At 46.2% G+C, this 14,789-nt stretch overlaps 1 protein-coding gene and 1 non-coding gene across 2 annotated transcripts; both read left to right on the forward strand.

The window, feature by feature from the left end:
- The first annotated feature begins 1,780 nt into the window (after window positions 1-1,780).
- Window positions 1,781-1,940, forward strand: LOC135268611 (U1 spliceosomal RNA). Its single transcript, XR_010336911.1, has one exon. It is a non-coding gene; the product is annotated as a U1 spliceosomal RNA (small nuclear RNA).
- Window positions 1,941-3,389: 1,449 nt separating this feature from the next.
- On the forward strand, window positions 3,390-4,295 carry DPPA5 (developmental pluripotency associated 5). The gene is made up of 3 exons (XM_021670316.2): window positions 3,390-3,501; window positions 3,584-3,763; window positions 4,237-4,295. Exons 1-3 carry the CDS (start codon window positions 3,390-3,392, stop codon window positions 4,293-4,295), a joined length of 351 nt encoding a protein of 116 aa, XP_021525991.1.
- Window positions 4,296-14,789: the final 10,494 nt, after the last annotated feature.

A 14,789-nucleotide genomic window follows, 5' to 3' on the forward strand; every position in this document is an offset into this window, starting at 1 on the left:
CAATTTTTTGTATTTTTAGTAGAGACGGGGTTTCACCATGTTGACCAGGATGGTCTTGATCTCTTGACCTTGTGATCCACCCGCCTTGGCCTCCCAAAGTGCTGGGATTACAGGCGTGAGTCACCACACCCAGCGAAAAATATTTTTTAAAAAGAAAAAAACCTGGCCAGGCATGGTGGCTCAAGCCTATAATCCCAGCACTTTGGGAGGCCGAGGTGGGTGGATCACGAGGTCAAGAGATCGAGACCATCCTGGTCAACAAGGTGAAACCCCGTCTCTACTAAAAATACAAAAAAATTAGCTGGGCATGGTGGCGCGCGCCTTTAGTCCCAGCTGCTTGGGAGGCTGAGGCAGAAGAATTGCCTGAACCCAGGAGGCGGAGGCTGCGGTGATCCGAGATCGCGCCATTGCACTTCAGCCTGGGTAACAAGAGCGAAACTCCGTCTCAAAAAAAAACAAAAAAACAAAACTATTATCATTTTAACATACAATCAATCTAAAATTGTTAATGAGAATATTTAATTTGTTTTTTTTTTTTTTTGAGACGGAGTTTCACTTGTTACCCAGGCTGAAGTGCAATGGCGCGATCTCAGCTCACCGCAACCTCCGCCTCCTGGGTTCAGGCAATTCTTCCTGCCTCAGCCTCCCGAGTAGCTGGGATTACAGGCACGCGCTACCATGCCCAGCTAATTTTTTGTATTTTTAGTAGAGATGGGCTTTCCCCATGTTGACCAGGATGGTCTTGATCTCTTGACTTCGTGATCCACCCACCTCGGCCTCCCAAAGTGCTGGGATTACAGGCGTGAGCCACCGCGCCTGGCCAAGAATATTTAATTTCTTAGTATTAATGTCATAAAAATCTTACATGTAGTTTATACTTACAGCACATCTCAAATCAGACTAGACACATTTCCAGTCCTCATGTGACCAGTGACTTCTATATTGGACAGTGCAGGTCCAGAGTCCCTTTTGTTGAAATGCAAAGGAAAGTACCATGGAATGATGGGTTCAGGAATAAGTAAGGTATACAGAAGTAGAAGTGAGAATTGCTTTTCTTTTCTTTTTTTTTTTTTGAGATGGAGTTTCGCTCTTGTTACCCAGGCTGGAGTGCAATGGCGCGATCTCGGCTCACCGCAACCTCTGCCTCCTGAGTTCAAGCAATTCTCCTACCTCAGCCTCCCGAGTAGCTGGGACTATAGGCGCGTGCCACCATGCCCAGCTATTTTTTGTATTTTTAGTAGAGACGGGGTTTCACCTTGTTGACCAGGATGCTCTCGATCTCTTGACCTCGTGATCCACCCACCTCGGCCTCCCAAAGTGCTGGGATTATAGGCGTGAGCCACTGCGTCCGGCTGAGAGTTGCTTTTCGTAAGAGTCTGAGTGACAGGAAAAATGGAGCTTGGGCTGCAAGAGGAATGGGAGATGGGAAATTGAAAGTTGATTATGGCCGGGTGTGGTGGCTCACATCTGTAACCCCAGCAGTTTGGGAGGTTGACTCGGGCAGATCACTAGGTCAGGAGTTCAAGACCAGCCTGACCAACATGGTGAAACCCTGTCTCTACTAAAAATACAAAAACACCTGTAATCCCAACTACTCAGGAGGCTAAGGCAGGAGAATTGCTTGAACCTGGGAGGCAGAGGTGGCAGTGAGTGAGCCGAGATCATGCGACTGCATTCCAGCCTGGATGACAGAGCAAGACTCCTCAAAAAAATTATATATAATATAAATAAAAACAAAGAAAACAAATTCACTCTACTTACTTTAGAAACATACATACACATACTTACCTGGCAGGGGAGATACCATGATCACGAAGGTGGTTTTCCAGGGCGAGGCTTATCCATTGCACTCCGGATGTGCTGACCCCTGCGATTTCCCGAAATGTGGGAAACTCGACTGCATAATTTGTGGTAGAGGGACTGTATTCTCGCTTTCCCATGGATATAACTTTTATTTTAAAAAAATAGAAACATACATACGTGTTTCTCCTGAGATTACCTTATCTTACATAATTGTAGTACACATCCCACTCTAGAAGTTTCTAAACTTTAGAAGCTTTTAATACTACTTTGCAATATAGGGCATATTAAAATTTTCTTCATTGTCCTGAAATGCATCCCCCCACCTTTGATTCAGAATTATTTGAACCATGCACATTGTATTTAGTGTCTCTTTAGTCAATTAATAAAACAGTCCCCTTTTTGTTTTCAAGATATTGTCAAACCAGAAGTCCATTTGTCCAATTATTGGTGATGCGAATTTGGGTTAAGGTGGCTTCTTCCAAGTCTCTATTGTAAATAAACGTTTTATTCTCCTTTTTAATTCATAATCTGTGTGCTAAGGCTTCCAAACCTTGTGACTGGTTCCTCAACAGTCTTCATCTGATAGTTTAGCTATTGATGATTGTTTTCTAAATTAACTACATTGGTGGTTGCCCCTGCCCATAGTTTTTTTTTTGTGTGTGTGTGTGTTGGGGTGGGGGTGTGTGTGTGAGAAGAGGTCTGCCCTAAGAAGCCGTCAATAGTGAACAGCTGATGGGATATTAGATGTTACCAGGACTGGAAATGCCAGTTCATCACCATAAAGGCATAAAACAGTGAAATCACACTCTCATCGAGTAAATCCAGTGCATCGCTCCAAACATTGTGTTTAAAAAACGAATAAACAAAATTTATTTAGAAACGAGCCAGAAGCCTAGCCAGGTTTTGGCCGGAGTGCCCAGGCAGGGCACAGGTCAGCTTTAAAATCAGGGTAGGTTCAAAGGCTCTAGAGTCAGGGGCTTCGAGGAATGCTAATCCTTTCAGGTAAGATAACGAAATTTCCGAATTTCGGTTTCTTCATTGTTCAATGGCACGAGTTCCTCCAGAGTTCCTGGGACATTGCCAGGTCGCCAGCAAAGCAGAGCCGCGGGTCCTGCTCCTTAGGTCCGAGGGGATACGGACCCTCCTTTGGAACATGGGAGGCAGGAAGTCGATACGGCAGCTACTGCGTGGTCCTCGCACCCTGAAGCCTGGACGCCCTTTTTCCGAGGTTCAGGCCCCACGGATTGTTCCCTAGGAGAAGAGTCAACAGCGCCCTTCTAGCCATTCCCAAGCCCAAGGGATTCTGGTGCAAAAGACACAGGTCAACGCACGTGGAAACCCTAGTTAACCTGCAGGCAGCTGGGCCCGGGTGAGGCTATCCCGAGGTCGCGGGAAGCAGAAGAGACTGCAACCTTCTGGACGGCAGCCAGGGCGGCGGGGCGCGGACTCGTGGTCCCGGCCTGGGCTGGGGGCGGGGGCGGGGCCGGGCTGGGGGCGGGGCCTCCAGGTGTGAGGTTTTACCAGCTCTGAGGCGCGGCCAGGCCTGGCTTGCGCTGGAGCGTGGTTTTGCTTGTGAGGGTCATAAGATGGGAACGCTCCCGGAACGTAGAACTATCCCGCCGTGGGTGAAAGTTCCCGAAGACCTGAAAGATCCAGAAGTGTTCCAGGTCCAGACGCGGCTGCTGGAAGCCATGTTCGGTGAGTGTGCCCAGTTCTGGCGGGGATGCCCCGGCCCGGGAGTCTCAGCCTGCCCGGGACTCTCATTCTTTTACCCCAACAGGCCGAGACGGATGTCGAATCCCTTACATCGAGCAGGTGAGCAAGGCCATGCTCGAGCTGAAGGCTCTGGAGTCTCCAGACTTCACCGAGGTCGTGGTTTACGGCTCCTATATATACAAGCTCCGGGCCAAGTGGATGCTCCAGTCTATGGCTGAGTGGCACCGCCAGCGCCAGGAGCGAGGTGAGAGGCCTGGGGACCGGGTACGCGAACACAGGCTCGTGGGGACCGCTTCTGGCCTGTCCTCCAGCTCTGTGGTCTTTCTCCTCTCTCTTGTTCGCTGCCCGCAACTTGGGCCTCACCAGGGGCGTCCTTGGCGTCTGGGCCTTCCCGAGACCCCTTTGGGAATGGGGGCCCCAGAATGCCAGCCTTTCGTCTTGGAGACCTAGGAGTGAGACTATGATGAGAGGCGGCCGGTGCTAGACCCCCTGGGCAGGGTTATCTGAGCTATTTAAACCGTCTCCCCGCCCCTTCAGTTTCTTGGAGAATGTTCAAATGGGCAGAGTAGTCTGGGGTTCTGGGGTTCCGAGGTTCTGGGTCTGACTCTCAGAACGACTGGTTCAGAAGTCCCAGAAACGAACCCTGAAAGAGGCAGAGAACCGTCCGGGTTATTGTCTTCCCCCATACTCACGCAGCTGTTGCTATTTCTGGTGCAGGGATGCTCAAACTTGAGGAAGCCATGAATGCCCTCGAACTAAGCCCCTGGATGAAATGAACCAGCTTCCAACCAGGATGAAGGCCAGGATGTAGAGATTAGTTAGTGGCCAGTGTTGGAGTGGTTTCTCCAGCTTGGTTTAAAATCTGTTCCAGCCTGAGAAGTTGAAGGAAAATCATCTGTTTAGGGGTCTCTACCTTGGGTCTGAGTCTTGTTGTGAATATTTTTGATGGTTGCCAATAAAAGTTTTTCTTCCCCATTTTAAAAATTAACAATAAAGTTTTAAATCAGTAAGTAGATCAGTGTGGTTGATGGATTGCAGGTACTACCTTAAATATCTCTGAAACACAGCTGAGGTGTGGCCCTGAGCTTAACCCTTAATTGAAACCCTCCAAAGACAAAAAGAGGGTCCAAAGGCACACTTTAGGGGTTAGGGTCAAAACGGGTAGAGGAGCCAGGGTCCTGAGACGCAAAACAACTAAAAATCTATCGGAGATGTAATGATTGTCTCAACTGACCTGGACTCACTTGGAAACAAACCTATCATAGGTTGATATTTTGTATATAAGCTGGAAAGCAAATGTCTCCAACAAAAATATGGGAAGTCAGCCGGGCATGGTGGCTCATGCCTGTAATCCAAGCACTTTGGAGGCCAAGATGGGCGGATCACCTGAGGTCGGGAGTTCAAGACCAGCCTGACCAACATGGTGAAACCCTGTCTAAATATATATATAATATGAAGTCAGGACCATTGTGAGTGTAGCAGGTATGGTGTATGTGTGTGTGACTGCGTTTCCCACTTGTTGCCCAGGCTGGAGTGGAGTGAACCTTGGAGGGGAAGGTTGCAGTGAGCCGAGATCATGCCATTACCCTAGCCTGGGTGACAAGAGTGAGATTCTATCTCAAAAAATAATCTGGACATAGTGGCACATGCTTGTAGTCCTAACTACTCAAGAGGCTGAGGCAGGAGATTGGCTTGAGCCCAGGAACATGGGGTTACAGTGAGCTATGATCACACCAGTGCACTCTATCCTGGGCAAAAGGAAAATCTGTATCAAAAAAAAAATCTAAAATGATAAAAGTCTCCCTCCTGGCCGGGTGCCGTGGCTCACGCCTGTAATCCAAGCACTTTGGAGGCCAAGGCGGGCGGATCACCTGAGGTTGGGAGTTCAAGACCAGCCTGACCAACATGGTGAAACCCTGTCTTAAAAAATTTTTTAAAAAAGTAAGAAAAAAAAAGTCTCCCTCCTATCTCATTACATATTCATGCATTTCCTACTTCCTAAAGGTTAAAAGCAGTATTTTCTTGAATGTCTATTCCAGAGTTTTTAAAAAATGCAAATACAAGCAATTATACTGTAGATTATTTTCTCTTCTTTACAGCTGGGTATTATTCCACTTAATTCTCTACAAAATGACTTTTGAGTTTATTCCCAATCTTTTGCTTTTACAAAGTTTCGATGAATACCTTACTTTTTTTTTTTTTAAGACATGGTTTTGCTATTGTCACCCAGGCTGCGTGCAGTGGTGCGATCTCAGCTCACTGTAACCTCCGCCCTCAAGTGATTCTTCTGCCTCAGCCTCCTGTGTAGCTAGGATTATAGGCCACTAAGCAAGGCTAATTTTGTATTTTTAGTGGAGACAGGGTTTCACCATGTTGGTCAGACTGGAAGTAATAGTCTGAAGGTGAAAAGCAGTGTTTGCCTTGGAGCGGTTTTCTTTTCTTTTTTTTTGAGTTTGCAGCTGGTGATCAGCTTTCCACCAAGGTGAAGTATGACGATTACGGGAAACCACACGCTTTCATTGTAATGGAGATGAGAGGATTCGCCCTAAGGAGGGTCACACAATGGGATTGAAGAGTTTTTAATAGGAGGTAAAACAAAGTCCAAGAAAGCCTTTAAATTACAAGCGATAATGACAATAGTCAACGCTGATTGAGATCTTCTAGCCCACGGGGCTAGAAGCTGGGCTCTTCCTTTTAGTAACTGAATCCTCAAAATATCATTCTCACTGTCCATTTGAGGAAATCGAGATCCCACCAATCACACCACCTCCCAGGATTTATGTATTTACATGTAAACATGTACGTGATTTCTTTGGGGGTCCTAAGAAAAAAAACTTTTTTAAGAGAGATGGAGTTTCACTATATTGGTCCGGCTGGTCTCGAACTCCTGACCTCAGGTGATCCACCCGCCTTGGCTTCCCAAAGTTCTGGGATTACAGGCGGGAGCCACGGCGCCCGGCCGAAAAGTTTTTGTTATTTAATTAATTTATTTTTTGAGACGGTGTCTCGCTTTGTCGCCTAGGCTGTAGTGCAGTGGCACGATCTAGGTTCACTGCAACCTCCAGCACCCAGGTTCCAGCGATTTTCCTGCCTCGGCCTCCCGGGTAGCTAGGATTACGGGCAGGCGCCGCCATGCCAGGCTAATTTTTGTATTTTGAGTAGAGACGGGTTTTCGCCATGTTGGCCAGGCTGGACTCCAACTCCTGAGTTCAGGCGATTCGCCCAACTTGGTCCCCCAGAGTGCTGGGATTACAGGCGTGAGCCATCGCGCCCTTCCGGGCCCCCTGAGACTTTATCCTTTGGGTGGGCTGATACAACCGGAGAGGAGAAGCCGGTCTCCGAGTGGGTGTGGACGTTCCTCACAGGGCCCCGCAGGGTCACCTATGCCCAAATCATTCCCAAGTGGGCTTCGAGGCAGGCGCTGTTAGGTCTCCGGGGACCGAAGCTGCCTGCAGGGTGGTCTGGGGCAAGTCTTCCAACCTCTGTACACAGGCTTGTCCTCCGGAACCTTCCGGTCTGGTTAGGAGACACGTGGATGGAAGAATCCGCGAAATGACGTCAGTGCTGTGCTGGCCCCACGGCTGAAATGTTGGAGACTAGACCTGAGCAGGGAGGTCAGGGGACCCCCAAGGAAGTCACCTCGGGTGAGATCTGGGTGGCCGGCAGCAGTGAGCCAGGGAGGAGGAAGGGAAGCGCGGCCCTGAGAACAGAGGAGCATCTTGGCTAGGCCTGAAGGTTGAGCGGATTGGGGCGTGGCCAGAATGGGAGCGAGGCAGTTCCACCCGGGGCCTCGCTGGCCTGACTGACCTCGCTGAGAGCAAGGATAAGCCGTCCCGGGGCTTTGAGCAGGAGGTAACTATGGAATCACTCAGATCAGCTTAGTTTTCTTGTCCCCTGCCGCTAAGATCCATTTAGATCCTGATTCTTCTCTAATTGCTCTGCCCTGCCTCCACTGTTCCCATCGACCCATTTATTGATTACATTTGTTGAACGCTGTTATTGAAACATTGGTTGAGTGTCTGCTTTGGTACATACTCAGGAGTGGTGTTTTAGGGAGAAAACAAAATCGAAAATGTGGCCTGGGAACATTATCAGGATTTCAGAGAATATTTTCAGAAAACAAGTGTCTGGAGTGTTACTTACATGAAAGAAATTTGGAATATTAAATTGTATGGTAAGTAATCAGAGGCACACTTTTTATTTTCTGGGAGTTATCTGTATGGCACTAGAATTCCGGCGTTGGAATTTGTCCAGAGAGGGGTTGCTGCACCAAGTCTTGTAGCCATTTTGCAATCTACAGGGAAGGACCAGGTTATCTGAACTTCAATTGCCAAAAGCTGGACCTAGTTTCATGGGATTTCTCTTTTCTTTTTAGCTTCAACAGCCTAGATATTGTTGCATTGGGGATATAGAAGATTTACCTTCATGAAAATGCTGAAGTAGCCGACTCTGGGATCACTGCCTATGAAAGAGCCCTGCTCTGCAAGGAGCAGTACTGTAAAACAAAAGGAAAGAGCTGAATTAACTACAATCAAACCTTTGTATTGGCTGTTCTGCATCCACAGATTCAACCAACCTCCCATCAAAAGTATTCAGAAAGAAAATAATAACAATACAGCAATACAGATACAAATAAAACCCAACAAAATATGACAACTATTTACATAGCCTTTATATTGTCAGTAGTCTAGAGATTATTAAAAAATATAGGGGAGGATGTTCATAGGTTGTATGTAAACATTCCATTCCTCAAATGGAACTTGAACATCTTTGGATTTTGGTATGGGAGAGGGGGTCCTGAAACAAATCTCTCTTGGATACGGAGAGATGACTAATATTTCATTGTACCACTATAAAAGGAGAAGAAAATGTGCAACATAGGACTCCTAGCCTAAACTTCTTTCACAGGCATGGGACTTTAATGGGGACAAGTAGGACAAAAGAAACAAGAGTATTAGGGCAAAAGAAAACAGAGCTTGGGGTCTGTGGAGGGGAAAGAACTAAAAGGAGGAACAGATAATTTCTCTCTTTTTGAAGCTCTAGTAAATTTTGATGAGAAGAGTCCCAGACCCATCTGTCTTTTGAATAATACAGATAATCAAGTGCTGGGGTCAGGGGCTATCCCATGTTCAGGATGGTGATTTTGTGGGTGGGGTAGGCTGGCAGAGGCGACTGACATCTGGGTGATAGGAAGATGTTGGTTGCTTAGGATGGCATTCCTTACCTAAGCCCTATAACTTGATTTTCCAAGATTGATGATTACTCAGGATTATTTGATTTACCCCCTCCAGGTTCCTGTTGTAAACTAAAATTGTGGGTCACACCTGTAATTTCAGCACTTTGAGAGGTCGAGGTGGGTGGATTGCTTGAGGCCAGGAGTTCTAGACCAGCCTGGGCAACATAGCAAGACCTGGTCTCTACAAAAATTAAGAAATTAGCCGAGTGTGGTGGAACATACCTGTAGTTTCAGCTACTCAGAAAAGTTGAGGTAGGTGGGAGGATCACTTTAGTCCAGGAGTTGGAGGCTGCAGTGAGCTGTGATTGTGCCACTGTATTCCAGCCTGGGTGACGGAGCAAGACCCTGTCTCTAAATAAATAAATAATTTAAAAATGTAAATGTAAGAACTGATAGAAAAAAGAAAATGTTTAAATAATAAATTATATAATCAGGCTTCTATAAACCCAACATCAAAGGCAGAAATCATAAATCAAAATAATACTAGATCAGGGAGGCAAAAAGTTGGAAAGTCCCATTATTTATATTTTTGAGATGGAGTCTCGCTCTGTCACCCCAGCTGGAGTGCAGTGGCACCATCTCAGCTCACTGCAACCTCCAACTCCTGGGTTCAAGCAATTCTCTGCCTCAGCCTCCTTGAGTAGCTGGGATTACAGGCACCTATGCTTGACTAATTTTTGTAGTTTTATATTTTTACTAGAGATGGAGTTTCACCATCTTGGTCAGACTGGTCTTGATCTCCTGACCTTGTGATCCACCTGCCTCCACCTCCCAAAGTTCTGGGATTACAGGCATGAGCCACTGTGCCTGGTCTTATATTTTTAATTTTTTTGAAACAGAGTCTCACTCTGTTGCTCAGGCTGGAGTGCAGTGGCACGATCTCAGCTCACAGCAACCTCTACCTCCTGGTTCAAGCAATTTTCCTGCCTCATGCTCCTAAGTAGCTGGGATTACAGGTGTGTGACATCATGTCCAGCTAATTTTTGTATTTCTGTATTTTTCTGAGGCAGATTGTACTCAAGCCTGGGCAACAGCGAGTACGATGGTGCGATCTCGGCTCACTGCAACCTCCGCCTCCCATGTTCAAGCTATTCTCCTGCCTCAGCCTCCTGAGTAGCTGGGACTACAGGTGCGTGCCACCATACTCGGTTAGTTTTTTGTATTTTCAGTAGAGATGGGGTTTCATCATGTTATGCAAACTATATAGTTATGCAAGCTATATAAAGACTTTTTTTGAGTTCTGAATTTTTCATCACTGACTTAAATAAAAACCCCACAAATGAGTGAATTCATTAGGATCAAGCAAGGAAAAGTAGCTCTTATTCCCTGACACACTGGGGTATGATCTGGCAGCAGGATAAGGCTGGGAATGGGTGTAGAATTCTCACTGGCTACACAGATGGGTGGTTAAGTGTTGCTATGTTGAGTGGACAGTTTGCTGAATCATGTGGATAGATAAGTTTTTCCCTTTGCCCTTTCCCTTTCTAAGTATGGGTATTTATAGGAAATGTGCTTTGGAAACTAGCATAAAAAAGGAGAAAAAGGACTTTCCAGTTTGTCTTTTAAAGAATGAGCTGAGGATGGAAGTAAGAGAAGACTGAGCTCCATCTGGTGGCTAACTTTGATCAACTCTTGGAACTAGGAACGGACCAAAATCTGGAAAGCCTTAATTCTTCTAAAAATGGGCTGGGTGTGGTGACTCATGCCTGTAATCCCAGCACATTTGGAGGCAGGCAGATCACCTGAGGTCAGGAGTTTGAGACCAACCTAGCCAACATGGCAAAACCCTGTCTCTACTAAAAAATACACAATTAGCCCGGGCATGGTAGCGGGAGCCTGTAATCCCAGCTACTCAGGAGGCTGAGGCAGGAGAATCGCTTGAACTGGGGAAGCTGAGGTTGCAATGAGGTGAGGTCGTGCCACTGCACTCCAGCCTGGGTGACAGAGCGAGACTCCATGTCAAAAAAAAAAAAAAGAATCATGATAAGCATGAATAAGGCAGGCAGATCACCTGAGGTCAGGAGTTTGAGACCAGCCTGGTCAATATGGTGAAACCCCATCTACTAAAAATACAAAATTTGCTGAGCGTGGTGGCTTGTACCTGTAATCCCAGCTACTACGGAGGCTGAGGCAGGAGAATCCCTTGAACCCGGGAGGTGGAGGTTTCAGTGAGCCGAGATCATGCCACTGTACACTAGCCTGGGTGATAGAGCCAGACTCCCTCTCAAAAAAAAAAAAAAGAAGCATTCCACAAAAGAAACACAAATGTTTGACAAAAGTATAAAAAGATATTTAACTTCACAAACAATAAAAAACACAAAACCTAGCATATACCAAATGCTAATTCAGCGATTTTTTTCTTTTTTTGAGACAGGATCTTCATCATACAGACTATAGCACAGTGACTGGTGTGATCACGGCTCACAGAAGCCTGAACCTTCCAGGCCCAAGCGATCCTTCCACCTCTGTCCTACCTACTGCTACCTCTGCAGCTGGGACTGTAGGAGTCCCACCTCAACTGGGACTGTAGCTGGCTAATTTTTAATTTTTTTTTTTAATAGAGACAAGGTCTCACTATATTGCCCAGGCTGGTTTTGAACTCCTGGGCTCAAGCAATCTTCCTGCCTCAGTCTCACAAAGTGCTGGGATTACAGATATAAGCCATTATGCTTGGCCCTAGTGATATTTTAAAGTTTTATACTAATTGATAATGTGTTTTTCCATTTAAGCTACTGAAAATCATGATAAAGAAACATGACAGACTTCTTTTTTGTTTTGGTTTGGTTTTTTTTGGAGGCAGAGTCTTGCTCTGTTGCCCAGGCTGCAGTGTAATGGCACAATCTTGGCTCACTGAAACCTCTGCCTCTCAGGTTCAAGTAACTCTCCTGCCTCAGCCTCCCTAGTAGCTGTGACTACAGGTGTGTGCCACCATGGCCAGCTAAGTTTTGTATTTTTAGTAGAGATGGGGTTTCAGCATGTTGGCCAGGATGATCTTGATCTCCTGACCTCATGATCCACCCGTCTCAGCCTCCCAAAGTGCTGGGATTACAGGGGTGAGCCACTACCACGCCTGGCCTCATCAGACTTGTTCTTTTTAACTAAAAGTTAAGGAGAATGGAATCAGTTTATCAATGTTTCAACACATAAAAATTTAATTATAGAAATTGTTTATTTTTTCAAAATTAGCATTAATGAAAGAATAAACAGGAATGTTCTTCCTTATTTACAAAAGTTCCATGGGACATTAATTATCCTAACTACAGCCACTTAATCCAAAAAAATTGAAAAGCTGAACCAACCTTTTGTAATTCTTCACTGTTTTTCTTCATTTGGGAGCAAGTAAAGAAAGCCTTCTTGGCAATCAATTCTAGTCACTATATGTATTTAACGTTTATTTTTAAATTCATTTTGAATCTTTAAACAAGTCTCTAAAAGTGACTTGTCTAAAAGTGAATATAGAGTACAGAAAACACTTGCTGCCCTTTAGCTACAGGGGCAAAAAAGCAGGATTCAGACTGGATCTTGGAAGCCAAGGCTGCTGGACAGTTTTATCCCATGGCACTGTTTGGATCACAGTTTACAAAGTTGTTTTTTTGAGACAGGATCTCCTTTAGTCCCCCAGGCTGGAGTGAGGTGGTGCCAACATTGCTCACTGCAGCCTCAACCTCCCAAACTCAAGCAATCGTCCCACCTCAGCCTCTGAGTAGCAGGGACTACAGGCACATGCCACCAAGTCTGGCTAGTTTTTTTTTTTTTTTTTTTTTTTAAATATATATATATATATATATATGTATTTTGAGATAGAGTTTTGCACTTTTGCCTAGGCTGGAGTGAACTGTCGTGATCTCAGCTCACTGCAACCTATACGTCAGCTTCTTTTTTTTTTTTTTTTAGATGGACTCTCACACTGCCACCAAGGCTGAAGTGCAGTGGCATGATCTCTGCTCACTGCAACCTTCACCTCCCGGGTTCAAGCGATTCTCTTGCCTCAGCTTCCCGAGTAGCTGGGATTCCAGGCGTGCAACACCATGCCTGGCTAATTTTTATATTTTTAGTAGAGATGGGGTTTCACCATGTTGGCCAGGCTGGCTCGAACTCCTGATCTCAGGTGATCTGCCCACCTCGGCCTCCTACAGTGCTGGGATTATAGTCATGAGCCACCGTGCCTGGCCCCATTCTTTCTTTTTTGATAACTGCAGTACAAGGAGAGTCAATACTTTCCCACTCCACCCTCAGCTTCCCAAAGTGCTGGGATTACAGGTGTGAGCTACCATGACAGGCCTAAGGCTAATTAAAAAATTTTTTTTTGAGATGGACTTTTACTCTTGTTGCCCAGGCTGGAGTGCAATGGCGTGATCTTGCTCACTGCAACCTCCACCTCTGGGGTTCAAGCGATTCTTCTGTCTCAGCCTCAGCCTTCTGAGTAGCTGGGATTACAGGCACGCACTGCCACGCCTGGCTAATTTTTGTATTTTTGGTAGAGATGGGGTTTCACCATGTTGGCCAGGCTGGTCTTGAACTCCTGACTTCAGTGATCCACTCGCCTCGGCCTCCCAAAAGTGCTAGTATTTCAGGTGTGGGCTACCGTGCCCCCCAATTTTTGTTGTTGTTGTTAAGACAGGGGTCTTGCTGTGTTGCTAGAGCTGGTCACGAACTCCTGGGCTCAAGCAATCATCCTACCTCGGTGTCCTAATATGCTGGAATTACAGGTGTGAGCTACAATGCCTGGCCCATAGTTTTGTTAACAGCTTCGTTGGCGGCCTCCCAGCCTACTTCCAGTGACTTCAGTCTTCATTCAGTCTGTTTATCACTGTGACTGAGAGGAAAACACTGGAATGAGTATTTTGTTTTAAGCAACTCCATGGTTTCCAGGTTGAGCATCACTGTTGCTAGAAGTAAAACATGGAATTGAGTAGGCACACTGTATGGGAAACCATACAGGATACACAGGGAATGTGACCCCACAGAAAACACTGCTGAGGCTACTCTACTGGTCACTCTAGAGTAGACCACCTGCAACAGAATCACCCAGAACACCCAATAAAATAATGATAGCTCATATTTATTAAGCACTTTCCATGTGTTCTAAGTGCTTTACCATATTCATTCATTTCTTTAATCCTTGGGAAAAAACCTCTAAATAGGCTCCTGTCACTAGCCCCATTTTATAGGTGAGGAGACTGAAGAACAGGAAGGTGAAGTTGTTGCCAGTATGCTTGACTGCTGGAAGGGAGGGAGGCTGTGCAGGGTAAGCTGCATGTTTATACTGCTCCTGGGCTCATTCTAAGATTGAGAATCACTGAGTACAGGACTTTCCAGGCTGGAGTTTTTAGTTTTTATTTGATGCACAAACTGCCAAGAAATGGAGTCTGTGCATCAAGGCAGGAGTGTGTCACAGAAAGTGGAAGCCAGCTGGAATCCTTCCCAGTCCCTGAAAAGAGGTTCACAGGGGCAGATTGGTGGGAAGGGCCTAAGCTAGGAGATCTTCAGATCTCTTCTTCCTGGGATTTCCTGGTGGCCTTCCACATGATTACTCTAAAACCAAGGAATGCAAGCTTTCCAGGATTTGAGAGGGAGTCCCAGTCCTGTGGGAGGGAAGTTGTTAAAATGAAATAGGATAGATTCCTTAGCACACATGGCCTAGGTTTCTAGCACCCAGGGCCTGGGCACATTAAGCTCCTTACCCTGAGCCTGTTTCTTTCAGGATCTCCCTGCCAAGATATGAATCAGTCTTTTGTCATGTTTCTGGCACCAGCACCTTCTGGACATGAGGATCTCAACACTGCCCTCAGAATCTGGCTGTCCCATATGGAGCAGGACCTTCAACTCCTGCTGGAACACCCGGAGGAAGATTCTGCTTGAGCCTGTGTAGAAAGGAAGGTTGAGGTTTGACCAAATGGGGCAAGGCTGGGAGGGGATTTGGGGGAGAGGGGAAAGAGGTCATTGGGATGCTGCCTGCAGGACACTAGATTCTGCCTTAGGTTTCAGATGGGTGGGTGGCTCAGGGTGAGCCAGGGGAGACAAAAGTGTAGCA

Source organism: Aotus nancymaae, unplaced genomic scaffold (assembly GCF_030222135.1).
Source record: "Aotus nancymaae isolate 86718 unplaced genomic scaffold, 86718_ANA_hifiasm-v0.15.2.pri h1tg000040l, whole genome shotgun sequence".
In the NCBI taxonomy this organism is placed as follows: Eukaryota; Metazoa; Chordata; class Mammalia; order Primates; family Aotidae; genus Aotus; species Aotus nancymaae.